This window comes from Lissotriton vulgaris, chromosome 1_1 (genome assembly GCF_964263255.1).
Source record: "Lissotriton vulgaris chromosome 1_1, aLisVul1.2, whole genome shotgun sequence".
Lineage (NCBI taxonomy): Eukaryota > Metazoa > Chordata > Amphibia > Caudata > Salamandridae > Lissotriton > Lissotriton vulgaris.
In genome coordinates, this window is record NC_141685.1 from 604748202 (window position 1) to 604765049 (window position 16848).

The window sequence follows — 16848 nt, forward strand, 5'->3', positions numbered from 1 at the left end:
GCTCCTCACTTGTTATTGTTTATATGTGTTGACTAGCTGCTTGTCATGAAATGCTTATTCAATCCATGATGACATGGTTGTTTGCTTGTCTGAAGAAGGTTTTATGTATGTTGTTTTTATGTTGTACTTTTATTATCTTGGAAGATTGAAATAAAGTATTTATTGAATGATTGAGAAAAAATCTGAATTTGAGATCTTCAAAATAGGATGTTTATAGATTGGACCTTGTGTAGGGAAGACTGTAAAGAACTCCGGTATTGTGTGAATATACTCAGCTTGAAAACCATTATTGTTGCTTAGGTTCACTTCTGTCAAATAGCCTTCTGGCTAAAATAACCTGCACATCGCAAAGATTCTGCAGGCTTATCCAAACATTGTGTGTTGGATTACCAGATCTATTTTATTCTTCTTTCCAACTACTGTCTCTGGTTCTACTCAGATACATTAATGTATTCCTTTTAAAGGAATTTAGTCCTACAATTTATTTTCGAATATCCCCAAATCACTCCACTGGCTTCTTGTGAATGCCACTTTCAAAAACATCTGTCTGACCGACAGATGCATCCACAAAAAAGCTTTCAAATTCATCAGAATGAAAACGAAACAGTATGCCCTGGGGCACTCCATGGGCTCATGCAGCCAAAGTCTATCCACATCCTACAACTATGAAACTACTCAGAGGAAGGCAGCCACCTTACAGTCAAAGGACTGGCTATGAAAGAAAACATTCCTGTGAACATCCATATGCCACAAAGCACTTTAGGTAAATTAGTGTGCAGAATGGCTCATTCTTCATATCTCATATCATCCCTCTCCCTTCTTCTCATAGCGATTTGTGCTTTCCCCATTAAATCTACGTTAGGAGCAAATACATGCCTTCTCTTGCATGTTCTTTTTAAAATGCTTCTGTTTATCTACTATTACATATTGTGAGCACTGCCCTTGTCTGCAAACTTTAACTGCATGCAGCCGGTACAGATCAGGTCAGTGAGCCTATTATAATAAATGAGTGGTTCCCATTGGAGGTGCATTCCTGTGCCTGAACTGGGTACAGCACATTACTGAAAGGTGGTAACTCTGCCTGAATTTTAAAGGGTGGCAGTGATCATCCTGCAGGCGGGTGCAGTGACTGACTGCATCTACCTTTAAGAGGATGACTGGCGGGGTCACTGAGATACCTCTTTCCCCTTCAAAAGTGTGGCCTCCTTGGGATGCCTTTTCTGTGTCCCACCTCTATTTGGCATCTTTGCCTCCCTGCCTGTGTCAGTAATATGACATGGTCACAAAATCAAAAGATTTTCTCATTTACAATTAGTGAGTGCAAGCAACCACTCCTGCTTGCTATTTGTGTTCTGCAACATTTAGCACTGTTTCTTAGTGAAAATGTATCCTTGCGTCCATTTTGTATGCAAGAGTTTATTTGGCACTACATAAAATAGCTTTAAATGTCAAAAGTAAGTTGGGGGAAGAATCTATCCCAACAGAACATTTAGTGAGTGCAAGCTGCTTCTCATGCTTACAATTTGTGTTCTATTCAATTAAGTGCTATTCCTTAGAGCAAAATGCATCCCCATGTCCCTTTTGGATGCAAGGGGGGCTTTTTTGAGGTTATTCTAAACTTACACACATCTACTGCGTCCCCAGAGCACTTAGTGTAGTAAGCCCTCAGATACCCTATTTACATTTTATAGATATTATCGCACAGCTGTCAGACGACTTACTTCATGTTGTTCAGATTTATAAAACTCTCTTCTTTATCCCAAATTTCTCACATTATTTTCATAGTCCCTTGGTCTCTTGTGTGTGTTTCCCTGGGATTGCTTTCTGTATCATATTCCACATAAGTCTTGATTTCATTTTGTTTCACAGATTTTTTTATTCTCTTTCTGCTTCTCTGCACATTTCAATCATATGTATGTTTTCCATATACAAGCCATTCCTTTCTCTGTGCCCTGACTCTTTAGATCATTTATGTTTTCCCTCCATCACTTTTGTCCCTATGTCTTTCTCTCCTTCACCTACCATATACTTTTTGTGTTTAAAGACCGTTTTAAAGTCCACAATTGTGGCAGAAATCTCCCTATGGTAAAGTATATGGAGAGTTTGAAAAGTTAAATGAAGTCTAAAAAGTAAGATAACATATTAGTGAATTGAATGTTTATGTACAATATTTATCTATTACATATTCACTGAAAAAACCCAAGGCTAAAGAAACATTATAGTTAGGAAATGGAATTTAAAAAAACGTAGAAATTCACTTAAAAAACCAAAGGTTACAAGGACGGTATAGTTAGGCTCAGGTTTCACTGGTACAAAACCAAAAAGATTCAGCAGTTATAGCTAGCTAAGCTAACTATAACTCATGCGCCCACAATGCACTGCTTACGACCTCACATATTAAATCACTCGTGACATCACTGATGGTATCCTGATGACATTACAGATGACATCACTGATGACATAATCTATAAAATCACTCACGCACCCACTCAAACCCCCATAGAACCTTTCATACACCCACTCCCACTACTACACAACAATTGACAAACCCATTCACAGACCCATACCAGTACTTACACACCCACTCAACGTTTCATACATCTACACAAATAGTTGTTGTTTTTTTGCCCAGATCCGCAGATCCCGACAATTTTTTTTTTTAAATCGCTTTTTCTGGCTCTGTTGGGCCTATGGGTCAGGATATTTCTACCATGCCCCCTTTTCAACTGAGTCCTAAGATGGCTGCCAACATTTCCTGGTTGAAGTGTTGGCAGCCGATCAAATTTCAGTAGGATTTCAGTAGGCTGTTGTGCTCCTTCATATCTATATTTTTCAAACTTAAATGTCTCTGAAATTATTGAACTGATTAACACCAAATCAAAGAAGCACACTTTCTTGACCAACATCTAGCTTTGTGCCAAATTTTCTGTCATTCTGTTCCGCGGTTCGGGCTGTAATTGTGTTCAAAAATGAAAAAAACAGTTTTGCGACATATTAAAATATGAATACAGGTCTACGCAATTAGGCAATTTTGACTATCCTATGTAGACCATTTTGTATCCAGAAAAGTAAAACACTTCAAAGGCTAGATGACATGTCAAGATACAAATGTTTGATTTACTTTTGAAAGCATATTTACTAGTTTTTATTTTAAGCTAATTAATACTATGTTGAAACAATGCATGTACGAGTTTAAGGGCCAGATTTACAAAACATTGATGCAATGAGCACAGCAACCAAAGTTGTTGCACTGAGTTGTGTCAAGGTGAGAGAGTAGAACAATGCCATGTCTAGTAAGATATGACTCCCCCGCTGATGCACTTTAAGCATCCTAGCAGCCCAAGCATACCCTTGCTCCAGACTGCAAGGATGTTAGTGTGATGTCTAGCATAGCTTTTGTACTAGAAGATGCCCTTTCATTCCAGAATACAATACTTATAGTTTAAAACGTCTCCAGGTTTGTATCTGTGCCATACATTACAGTACATATGCAAAGTAGGTAAGGTTTGGAGAAAAATTAAACCTTTCCTACAAAAACCATTATTTTTGCTTAGGTTCACTTCTGTCAATTAGCCTTCTGACTCAAATAACCTGTACATCGCAAAGATTCTTCAGGCTTATCCAAACATTGTGTGTTGGATTTCCAGATCTTTTTTATTCATCTTTCCAACTACTGTCTCTGGTTCTACTCAGATACATTAATTTATTTCTTTTAAAGGAATTTAGTCCTACAATTTATTTTCGAATATCCCCAAATCACTCCAATGGCTTCTTGTGAATGCCACTTTCAAAAACATCTGTCTGACCGACAGATGCATCCACAAAAAAGCTTTAAAATAAATCAGAATGAAAGGACTGGCTATGAACGAAAACATCCCTGTGAACATCCACATAACACAAAGCACTTTAGGTAAATTAGTGTGCAGCATGGCTCATTCCTTCATATCTCATATCATTCCTCTCCCTTCTTCTCATAGCGGTTTGTGTTTTCCCCATTAAATCTATGTTAGGAGCAAATACATGCCTTGTCTTTTATATATATGTTTTTTAAAATGCTTCTGCTTATCTACTATTACATATTGTGAGCCTGGCTTAAAGAGGTAGAAGTTTAAGATGCAAAACTTTGTCTACCAATTTTAGAAGTTAGGTCTTAGACTTAAAAAACATAGCTGGTCGCATGGGAATGCCCATGTACCACTCATGGACGCTTCCTGATGCAACATAGTGGAAATAAGCTCATAGTGCTGCTATGCATTTATTTAGGGCTGCTCTCAAGCCCTAAACAGGATGTAAGTCTTTGTTCTGGTTTACCTCATTTTTTGATACTGCACTGGCACAAAAGCTTGATAAATCTGACCCTTGGTATAATGGCCTTCACTACTTTTCTCTGTATTTTTTAACATTGTAAAGCAGAGTTTTTTTAAATTACAACTGAGATTGTCGAGTATTGAGATGTGCTTTCCAGGTTTAAAATAATTCCTTGGTATTCAATCAAAGGCAGCATTAGAAACTAATGATAGACTTGGGAGGACAATGGCAAAGGTACATAAAATAATACAATAAGTGTTTACCTACAATGTGCTACAAAATGAAAATAAATATAACATATAAAAAAAAATGTCACGTATATGTAATAAAACTTCACCAAATGGTAAAGTTCTAATTGTTTGATTTTCAAATAAAGTCATACTTTTCCCATCAACCATCCGCACTTGAGGTAACATAACTGGATTTCCCATTATCCATCTACAGAAGAAATTATATATCACTGAATTTCACATCATCCATCTGCACAGTAGGTGTCATCTCTAGTTTTCCACCAAAATAATTTTTAAAAGAAACCAAGCAAGAGGGGCTCATTTCCCGTCACCCATCTGCACAGGAAATGACATCACTGGATTTCCGATCATCCATCTGCACAGCATGTGACATCACTGATTTCCCACCCATGGCATCCTGCACTATTACCCCCTGCCAAGACCTACTTCAAGTGCGCCAAAGGAAAGCCTGTCTGTGCCCATTTGGGCTGGACTGTGCCAAATGCAAGACACCCTGGTTCTCTCTCTACTCACTGCTAGCTGTCTGTGCTGTCAACCCAGGCTGTAACCAGCTGCCCTGCTGCTACATGGTACCGCACAATGTGGATCAAGCATTCACATACATCTCCTTCAAATTTTCATTCACTCTCCCACAACCTACACCCACCACCACTGCATCAACAGCACCCAGCACCCCACTCGCTCACACTCACACAAACCAGCCACCTACTCACACTCACATAGACCAAATACCACCAACACAGCACACCATACCACACTTTCATGCATGCTCCTCAGCACCTGCTTGTTCAGCAAACACGTCACAGAGATATGGGCGCTACTGCACAACCATGCTCCGGACCTGCTCTTCCACACAGAAAAATGGCTAAACCCAACCGCTGCAACGGACATCACTACAGCTATCCCTGCCGGCTACAAAATGTCTAGGCAAGACTATCAGCACAAGCCTGGAGGTGGAGTCATCATCATATTCAGAGATGCCATCAACTGCACCACCTACACTGACACCCCCACCAACTACATGGAACACATCAGGCTCAAGATAAGACAGACAACTTCTCCCTAGGCAGATGCGTCATATACAGACTACCAGGACCCTGCACCAATTTCACCAGTGAAATTCATCCTCCTTGGAGAACTTAACTTTCAGCTAGAAGATCCCAGACTCTACAACCCTTCTAGAAAAACTTGGAAAACTTGCCTCACCCAGCACAATACCTAATGCACCCCCATTGCCGGACACATATTGGAACCATTGTTCTCCTTAATCAGCAACATTGCAGTTGACAAACCAGTAAATGTGACCTGGAGAGGCCACACCCTGATTGGTTTCAACGTATCCATCTCACACCAGAACAGACCTATCAGTCCTCTTGAGCACAACTCAATGGCAACAGACTACCCACAGGCCAGTGGAAACCAGGTGCAAGTCATTGGAGCACAAATGGAGAATAAGTCAAGACTTCACAGATAAAGATATCTTCAAATCTGCAATTAGACACTACCACAAACAGGGACGGAACACCAAATGCACAGTTCTTGCAGATCGCATCCACACCAGCACAACAGTAGCGAGGAAATCACTGCCATCCTCAAAGATTGCACTGCCTCCAGCAGCATCCAGCAACATCACCCCCTCACAAAACCTGTAAAATAAGCTCTCAGAATTCTTCTGTAACAAAATCACATGCATATACAGCAACTTTGACCTCAACTGAACTAGGTCACCGTCGCAACTCAACTTCCCATCATGGCCAAAGAACAAACTCTGATATTGCAGCCAGCCAGCTTTACCATCTAAATCGCTGCTACCTTGAAGACCATCCACTTGGGTCTCATCTGACCCTTGTCCCAACCAAACCAAAAGACTCCTGCTTAACAACAAAGCACTAACACTCATCCTCAATGCCTCCATCGACTCAGCCACATCCCTGGATACCTAGAAATATGCCACAGCCATGCCTCTGCTCCAAAGACCCAGCCACTGTTTCCAACTGCAGGTCTATCTCCTCCTTACCATACCTGGGAAAGGTCTTAGAGAAATAAATCAACCAACTCCTCACCTACCACCTCACAAACCACCGGCTTGTCAATGCCATGCAGTCTGAATCTGGATTCAAGCCCAACCATAGTACCGAAACAGCACTCATTGATACCACCAACGACATCCACATTGTCCTTAAGAGAGTACACACAGCAGCCCACATTCTCCTGGACTTCTATGCAGCATTTTACAAGGTCTGATACCCTCGCCTCATCAGGTGCCTGAATGAGACAGACTTCCACAGACTCCCACTACTGGATATGCTCCTTCCTAACTGATAAAATACATGCTGTGGCTCTGGCATCTCACTCCGCGGAAGTTAACCAAGTTCATCTGCGGAGTGCATTAAGGTTTATCAATCATCCTCACCATCTTCAAAGCATATATGATCCCTCTGGCCAACATCATCTGCACACACAATATCAACATCCTATCCTACCTTGAAGACATGCAACTCATATTATTCCTCTCAAACAAGACCCCAACACAAGAACCTAGTTCACCGCCTGCATGACCGAAATTGCTAACCGAATGAGAGCCAACTGTCTCAAGTTCACAACTGACAAGGCAGAAGTAGTAATATTCGGCAAGAATGCCTCACCATGGGACTTCAACTGTTGATTGACTGAATTTGGACCCATGCCCAGCACCTGTGCCAGGAACCTCAGAATAATCAACAATGGCAACTGAACATGACTGCACAAGTCAATGCCGCCAATGCATCTGCTTCCAATCAATGAAGATGTTGATGAAGAACTTCAAAAGGCTCTCAGGAACACTAAAAAACTGTCACTCACTCCCTAGTCACCATAAAGTTGGGCTATGGGAACACCTTCAATTGGATCACAAAGCATCAAGAACTTGGCAGCCAGACTCAACCTCCCACACAGAATTACACAACACTTCAGGGAGCTCCACTGGCTCTCGATACACAAACACTCTAATTTAAAACTCCTCACAAACACAAATTACGCCCTACATACCAGAACAGTTGCATCTTCTTCCACCAACAACCCAGGCACCTTATATTCGCCCATATCCCACGCATACACAGAACTCGATCAGGATGATGGGCATTCTCTTACATTGCTCCTAAAGCATGAGCGGGCTCCTTTCTTATTGAATTGCACAAGACAAATAAGACCTGGCTTTTCACCTAACCAACCTACCATAGGCAGTGCTAGGACGAAACCCCTGCTCAGTGCCAATATACCCTAACAGGTGATAGTGCACTTTACAAATACACATAACACTGCCACAAAGTGCAGCGTACAGTAATCAGTTCCACATTTCAAGAAACCTACCTGCTAGAACCTTTATCACCAAAGCATTTAGAGCATGAAACCAGTTAAAGATGAATCTCCTGTGAAGGCAAATGAATGATTACAAATGTTACTTCATGTTTCTAATTTCTTTTGACCAATACTTAAATAGAGTAATTACGAAAGAAAAGGAGGGAAGCAAATAATGAGGGACAAAATTAACACTTAAATAGTTTGTCAACTGGAATCTTTAATCCCCAAAAGACCAGCTATTAGGTTAACTATGTTGCAGTGCTAGGAACTGATTGTGGTATGAATGATGTTGACAAATATTTTGCAGTGTGGAATGCCAAATATAGGTAAAGTAGAGCTTAACTTCTGCCTTTGGTTGTAGGTGTTGGATAACCTGCATTCATTTGTAGGAACCAGGACTTATTTTTTCATCATCCAGACAAAGAGGGATGAAGACAGAAAAGGTAGAAAGAAGAAGAAAGAGAAAGGTAGGAAATGAGTGATGAAGGGGAAAAAACCAGGGATAAAATAAAACCTCAAGAGCTAGATAAAGAGTCAGGAAGTGGAAGAAAGAGGTTTGTGGTGAAATCTAGATTAGGCAACCATAGTGTTCCACAACCCCAGCATTTGGCAACTTTAGGCTCTTTAACAATTTTAATATATATATATATATATATATTAATATATATATATATATATATATATATATATATATATATATATATATATATATATATATATATATATATATATATATATCTATATATATATATATATATATACACACATACAATCCAATCCCCCTCTTCACCTTGAAAAATGGGTCTGACACATGCTCGGTGCTGCTTGCTGATTTTTATTACCAAATTACAAACGCTTGGGTGGAAAGTTGATAGAACGCTCGGCAGACGCGTTTCAGCTTATCTGCTTTCTTCAGTGCCACGTTTCATCAAACAAAGTTGCTTCCACCTGGGGCCGGTTTTGAAAGAGTCACACACCACTCTGATTGGATATGAGTGTTAACCAAGCCTCCATGGTCACTTTCTCGCTATTCCTCCTTAATTCGAAGCCGTGTTTTCTAGCGCTGTTGCAGTGCGTGAACTTACAGTGAATTAACTACATGCCCCAAGTGGCTTCCCAGACTTGCTGGCTGCAGGACGCACTTCTTACCAGCTTTTCATATCGGGGCACATGATACGATGTTACCTCAGATGACAGTTACTTTATGCAGCAACAAACTGGATTCTCTCGCCCCTTATGAAATTCCAACTCAGGTGAGTGTCCTTGGCATAAGAGGGGGCGCCACGATGTCGTTTCGAACAATACCAAAAGTCTTAGCAAGTTCTGCGCGGAGCTCCAGACCGAGAGGGCGTGCCGGGAAAGTGATGCTTGCTACACCACTTGCATATGCATTCCAATCCCCCTCTTCACCTTGAAAAACGGGCCCGACACATGCTCGGTGCTGCTTGCTGATTTTTATTAACAAATTATATATATATATATATATATATATATCTCAATGGGATGTCCTCAGCAGAGTAATGAGTTGTAAATTGACAGGATATTATAATAGGAACAAATAATCTTTAGGTTTGCGATGATAACTCAACAAATTTATTCTATGGACTGTATCTGCTCAAATTTAATATTTTTAAGGCTAAGTAAAACAAAACATCCGAAGGAGCCTAAATAAGACAGCGCACCATGTTAAGTACTAAAACTGAAAATCATTTCTGAACCGAGAGAATAACTTGTCCCAAAGCTAAAATTTCAACCGAGGTGCATTACAAGTTTAAGGCAAACTGCATAAAACTGCAATACAGCTGTGAGTAATCTTATACGGAAAGTTAGGTCTAAAAAGCTTCCGTAGAACATTGTAGGATAAGTTATGTGACATATGTGCACTGCTTACTAAATTTGTATCATTCCATCGCACTTCGGGTGCCCTTTGCAAGAAATCTAAAGCTTTACTAATGAGACAATGAATTTATTAGGTTTTCGTAGGTCCCTTGCTTTGTTTGCTCTTCAACCAAGTTAGCAAGTTAAAGAATTGAGGACTTAGCTACTCTGCTGCTCATGGCGTTAGATGACGTCATGCTTTGCCTCTTGGGGCTTTATTACTAGGTCAATGGATTTTTGTGTGGTTATGGAAACGGATTTTGTGTGGGATTTCCTTCCCATAGGAGTTAGTAATACTCCAGGCACTGGTACCTCCCCGGGGGGTTTTTCCTGGTGAATAGCGAGACAGACCCTGAGGGCCCCTCTGAAATGAGGAATAACTTGCAGAACTGGAAATAACTGACCCGATTCTGAGACTATTCCTATTTTCCCGATGGTTATGTCTGGAGACTACAGCTGTTTGTATCAGCAGTTGTTTCTGGGTGAAAAACAACAGGTCCGCAAAGATACAGTGGACTTTGTAAATCCAGCGGGCCAATAACTCTTGTTACCAACCCCTTTCGATGAGTCAGAACAATGAGGGCCTTAGTTGAAACAGGTACAAGTCTAATAGCGGTCCTCTATGTAGACGTTACTGTCTGGTGTATTGATTGCTTTGGTTCAACATGTAAAGTAGATCAATATTACAAAGCCCCTTTTTCGGTTTTTGATTCTATTTCTGTTTCGTATATGTTTGATTCACACACCATACAATAAATAGCGATAGAGTGGTGTATTTGACAAACACAGATGAAATAACAGCTAGTTCACCAATTTTCCAAAATTGCGCCAAAGAAGATAGATGGCACATGTGGAGCAGAAGTGTATTCCTGTCACCTCAAGACTTGAACCTGGAGTGGGAGCACACCATTTGTAGTGTGTCATTCGAAAGAGGGATTGACTTGGTTGGGTATGGATGATTTGGGAATCAGGAACCAAGTTTTTAAATGTACCCTACCTCAGGCAGCTAGTGAAGACCACGATGGCACGTTGAACGTTCAACACTGACATCATTTTGTTAAGTCAATGAAACAACTAGATACTGGCAATCTGTTTCTGCTGCAGCTCCTGCAGCTGATAACCTCAGGTATCCTTAAAGGATCTTCAAGACTCTTGCAGTTGATTAGTGCCGCAACACTCCTTTTCATTTGACCTCAAGTCCAATGAAAGGGAGTGATTTCCAAAACTAAGGCGGATAAAACCATAGCCCTGTCACCTAAGAGCAAATTTGGGAATAATCTTAAACATACCTCAGATGTTTCATATGTAGGACAATCCGCCTCCGGGCACCAACACTGACCTCATTGCACCAGAATTCTAGTACATGGAACATAGGCAGCACCAATACAGTATACCCACACCCAGTGATACCTTAACACTGAGGTACATTCGTGTAAAATGGGTAAATACCTGGCCAATCTGTAACTTTGTCGAGACTCTAGGACATTTCCATAAAATCAGCACAAGTGCTGCTAATTCACAGACAAATCTGTGTGTCTTTGGAGAACGAATTGAAAACATAGACCTGGCATCTCACAAAGGGCCTCATGTAAGTGATAAGGAGGGGGAAGTTGAAAGCTCTGAATCATAGCACAGAAGCCTATAAGTTTGTCCGAAGTTAAATAGTCCAGACGTATGGCGCAAAAGCATTGTTTCTAATTTTGTGGTTTCTGGACAGGGTCTCCTTCCCTGGGATGAACCTCTGCTGATTGATCAACAAGAATCCACCATAGCTTCATATTTTTCCACCGCCCCACCAAGGTGACCATATAAGTTACAGACCTACAAGGAATAGTCCAGTGGTTTCTTTATGGAAGCTGTCCATAAAAGTGAGGGTGCTGCGCAGCCACGCTGCTGAAGCACCAGAGCCATGCAAAATGCACGCCCGTCTGTGTCTGTCTGCGCATGGACAGCACCAGGGGCCAGGGCCCCTGGTCCTCTCAAATCAGTACCTACTGTGTATACTAAATATGATCTCATAAGATTGTGCCCTGCTCTGCCTAAAGGCTTAATCTTTAAGAACGATATTATATGCTCTATCTCAGACCTCCCTATTGAGGGCAGAGTAGCCTCCTTTTTCTCCTTAACCCTCTAAAAAAAAGACTGTATTGTCAGAAGTTCTTCTTTATCGCCCCCCTTCCTACCCCCAGGGCTGGTGTTGAACTGTCCCGCCTCCTTAGCAGGTCTTTTTAGCTTTGCATTATGCAACCTGTTGGTCCAGAGTAATTTCAATATACATTTTAATGATGTTAACTGCCAGGTCAGAAATACAATAATCGGCGACCTAGAGAGTTTACAGCTTTACAGGTTAGCATCATCCGCCACTCACAGATTGGGTCATATTCTTGACCCCGTGTTTACTAACATGGCAAATGTTAAGCTCTGTATGCCTATTTCATTGGCATGGTCACACCATTCAGTTGTCCCCTTTAGCCTTACCTGTGACAAGACGTTTATGATCCTGACTACCGCACCCTTTTGGGCCCGGAAGTGGTCTACAGTGACACCAGAAAGGCTCAGTCATGCTTTGAGAAATCTAAAGCTGCTTGGGGCTCCCGCTGGGCAAGACATGCACAGTACATGCCCGGGCGTGTGCCAGGGTAAAGACCGGGCCAAGAGCAGGCCCATCTGTACCAGTCAGCGGCTGGAAAAGGCTGACCTGGGCCCATTCCCTTTGTTCTAATCTCTACAGGCAAGGTACTGTTTGCGGACCACATTTTATTTTTTTATCTTTAATAGACTACATTTTACCAGAGATTATCCAGAGGGACTGCCATTCATCCATTTCTGTGTTTAATAGGTAGTATTTGTCTCTTAATCATTTTTACTAGATATTCTTTGGCAAAGTAGGTGAGCTAACTTACACACTCAAATTGGGAAGCATGAGGCAATAGAGCACCCCCAAGGAGCAGTTAAGTCTAAGAATAAAAGAGCACCTTAGAGGAATAACTTGTTAGAAGAAGTGAAAACACTCATATGCCCTGACTGTTTGCAACCGCACACGGCCCCTAATGAAAGCAATAACACCTCTAACAAAGTTTTAGGGTCGAAGGAGAAACGAGCAAGTGGGGGGCCGGCAGGAAAGAGGTCAACTGTGGGGCAATAGCATACCTCCACAAAAAGCTATCTGACAACAGATTCCATACAAAGGACCTGACCCAAAGAAAGTAAAAAATACACCAACTCATCAAACTCTATATAACCTTCCCTCTCTTTTCAAAATGAGCATAATGGTGACTCGTCGCAGTCTGCTCTGAGAATTTGAAGGTGCCCAGTAGTGCTAGCATCTTTCCCTAAAACAACTCATAAAAGCACATTGAATTCAGAGGAAGGACTTATGAACGATTTAAAATCACAGATTATGGACCTAACAAAAGAAGTAAGGGTACTCAAGGCTATGGTTAGTACGCTATCCGAATCTCTTAAGTTAGTAGCAGTAGATACAGAACATATGAAGAACCACCTGCTGTCCTCTCAAATGACGATCCAAGATTAAATCACCTTGGTAGGCAGATCCCAAGAGATATTGATTTAGTTGGCAAGCTCTGTGTTCCTTCTTCAGGAGCAATGAGCATGGACCTCAGCTTACCTCATAATGACCTAGCACAGCACTCAACACCTGATAGCTACAATACAGCAGGGTCTTTCTGATCAAGCCATCAGATTACAAACCGTGCCAATATCCATCATAATTACTCTTTAAGGGCCACACATTGATTAAGTAGTTTGACCTAGCTAGCACAAACTCCTTACAAACACATGCAGGGACCAGAACACAAACATCAGCTTAGGTTAATAAATGTCCCATAATTACAACCTAGCCTGATTAAGAGGATGAAGGTTCACTAAAAAACAAATGCATCCAATGAATTAGACACGTTAGAGGCTGCAGATAATTTATTAGGGAAGATATAAATGTTGCTAAGAGATCTCCACAAACAGGCTCTGATCTTGAGTGCATAGCCTGTTATGCAGATGAGAATTATTAGAAAATCTAGTGACATTTTAAGTTCGGATTTCCAACCTTACAGACACAAAGATTAGAATGAAGTACCACCCTCCTTACAGTGAGGTCTCCTCTAGCGAAATAGATTGATGGCCATGGAAGCCTCTCCATCAGATTTTGGGGGATTTGGTCCTGAGCACACTGGAGAGGATACTGGCCTGCAATTAACCCCATGTAATTCAAACAACACAAAATCTATAATAGCTCAACTGAATGAAGGAAATGATAACTACAGTCAAAGAAGCACCAATTCGCATCCGGAACCTTGCCAGTCCATTGAGGCACAACAGATCTCATTACTCTCATGGAACATCGCGGGACTGAGGTTGAGGGGGCCTCTTTGGACTGATCTGGCCTGATTGGTGCTCAGGATATATGCTTGTTTCAAGAAACGTGTTCCAAGGATCCAATATTTCGTTTAGGGTACCTCAACCAGCAACTCAAGGCCTCCTGGGCAGACCATCGGGTGGGCTGACTACATGGATTAAGCAAGACATAGGGTATGTAATACAGGAACTTCAGATTAATAGCCTAGATATCCAGGCCATTCGTTTCCAGCCAAGAACACAGACCCAAATAACAATTCTTAATGTCTATGTCAGAGGACTAAAAGGATGCAGAGCATCAAACATTGCATCTCTATTTGATGAATTTCTGGATAGTAATTCAGAAATCATCCATTTCATTATTGCAGGGGACTTCAATGCAACCTTTGAGCCCCTTGATCGTGATGATAGCAAGCTAACAGAGGAGGAAGATGCACATTGGGGCATTTCCTAGTTTAGAACGGGCACCCACTAAAAGGTGGGAAGAGGCAGCTATTCAACTAAAAACTTTCTGTATGGAAAGAGGGATCAGAGCAGTAAATGGGAGGACCATATCTGATAGGCTGAGGACGAATACATTCAATAATGAACACAGTGCGAGCCAAATTGACCAAATATTAATAAATCAGGAACAATGGCCTGACCTCATTGACATAGAGATACTGGAGAGGGCCGAAAGTGACCATAACCCCCTGCTACTTGTAATGAAATCAGCTAAGCTTAATAGGGGAGTAATAAATGTAAATGTATTTATATAGCGCAAATCGCCCACATCGCAGGCATCTATGCGCTTGCTTAGGGAACCAGTCCTGGTATTCCCCTGTGAGATACCCCGGCAGGGTATCCACAAGGTGAAAGCCAGGCATCCCGCCGCGAGGGGCCGTTGTGGAGATTAAGCAAGCTATTGCCCAGAGTCGCAGAGTGTGAACCTGTGAGTCGAGTAGGCACCGGAGCGAGAATTATCGAGTCCGTGGAATTATTGAGCCCAACCCCCGTCGGGGCGGGGAATTGAACCCTGGTCCAGGGCCGATCTCAGCTTCCGGGTCTGCCGCCTCTAACCCCTGAGCCACACTTCTCCACAATACCGTTAATGCAAAGCACAGCTAGAAATGTCCAGCTCTCCAATGACACGAGACGGGTCAAGTGGGATAAGGTCATCAAAAATCCAGAAACAGTAACAGCTATAGTGGTAGACGTCATTGACACCCTGAATGTGTTGCAGACTGAGAAAATCCAGGAACAAGTGGATAAAACTATAGTTGGGGTTCATAACATATTATTTGACAAATGTAGGACTCATTTTTTAAAGCTTCTTAAACAGCATTATAAACCTAGAGCAGCTCAGGACAACTGGTACAATAAGGATTGCAGGCAAGCTTACTAGTCCGTCACAGAAGAAATTAAGTAAAAAACCCAGCTAGTATTTCTCATACAAGGAAACTGTATAAAACTACCCAGCTGAGAGCTAAATGACTGGGGCGAACAGAGATGGCAAGATGTGCGATCGGCCAGTACAGGGAAAAATCTTTATCAGTTCTGTCATCTGGTAAAGTGGGGCCAAGGAGGGCAGGCCCCATCCCCACATAATCATGTAACCAGAACTATGGACAGAACATTTCTCGAAACAATATGCAGAAGAGGAAGAAGAAGTGGATGAGCCTTCCTCAATTCGCACTCACATGTTGGCCCTAGCCTTTGACCTTCATGCAGTAGAGGCAGCGCTGGGAGCAGTGCCAAGGGGAAGAGCCCCTGGGCTGGATGGTATCCCAGCAGACCCATTTTTGAACAATAAGGAAATCTGGCAATGATACATGCAACTGTTAGTCAATGCAATCACTCAAGGCACTCCCATTCCAGAATCCTGGCGAGGGGCCAATACTATTAAAAAAATTTAAAAACGTGATCAGTTGTCTCCTAGCAATTACAGGCCAATAAGCCTAATCGATTCAATCCAAAAGGTGGTGGCAAGACTAGTTGTGGCAAAAATACAGGATTGGATGACAGCAAATGGCATACTAAAACCCCACAGGCAGGCTTCCGCACCCATGTGAGTACTATCGACCAGTTCTTTCAATTTATACTGATATATTGGCTCACACTAGTGATTGCTGATGATAGTATCTACCCTGCCTTTGTGGATCTTAAGTGGGTGTTAGACTTGTTCTCATGGAAAAAACTTTGGACGGCCCACAAGGACCTAGGTATGCCATTAGATCTACTATCCTTAGTAGTCAGACTTCATGAGGATAACTTTGCACAGGTGCGATGGGGGGCACTGTGATATGTCACTGACAGGTTCCCAGTCTCCAAGGTAGTTCGACAAGGGAGTGTTATGGCTACGTCTTTGTTTTCTTTATTTTTGAATGGTGTAGCACAATTTTTTGCCACTTATCCTACTGATGCCCCGGTACTTGCAGGTGTAAAAATACCAATTCTTATGTTTGCAGACAACAAGCTCATTATTTCCAAAACACAGAGTGGTCTGCAGCATGCACTATCCCACTTTGAAGAATTTTTTAGGGTGCATGGATTAGTGATTAATGTGAGTAAAACAAAATGTATGCTACTAAACAAGAGCCGGGTGATAAAGTGCAATGTAAGCCTAAATAATGAGTTTCTTGAACAGACTGAAGATTTTAATTTCTTAAGAGTCATTCTAGCTAAGAAATTAACTTGGAAACCCCAGATTGAAACCATGACT

General features: G+C 41.7%; 1 protein-coding gene across 3 annotated transcripts in view; it reads right to left on the bottom strand.

The window, feature by feature from the left end:
* Positions 1-16848, bottom strand: part of LOC147747554 (ferric reductase 1-like) — a 335069-nt gene that overhangs the window by 20550 nt on the left and 297671 nt on the right. For all 3 annotated transcript variants that reach the window (XM_086954117.1, XM_086954120.1, XM_086954121.1), the window contains one exon: positions 7908-7966. In XM_086954117.1, coding sequence (XP_086810243.1) covers positions 7908-7966 — 59 coding nt within the window. The remainder of the gene's footprint in view (positions 1-7907; positions 7967-16848) is intronic.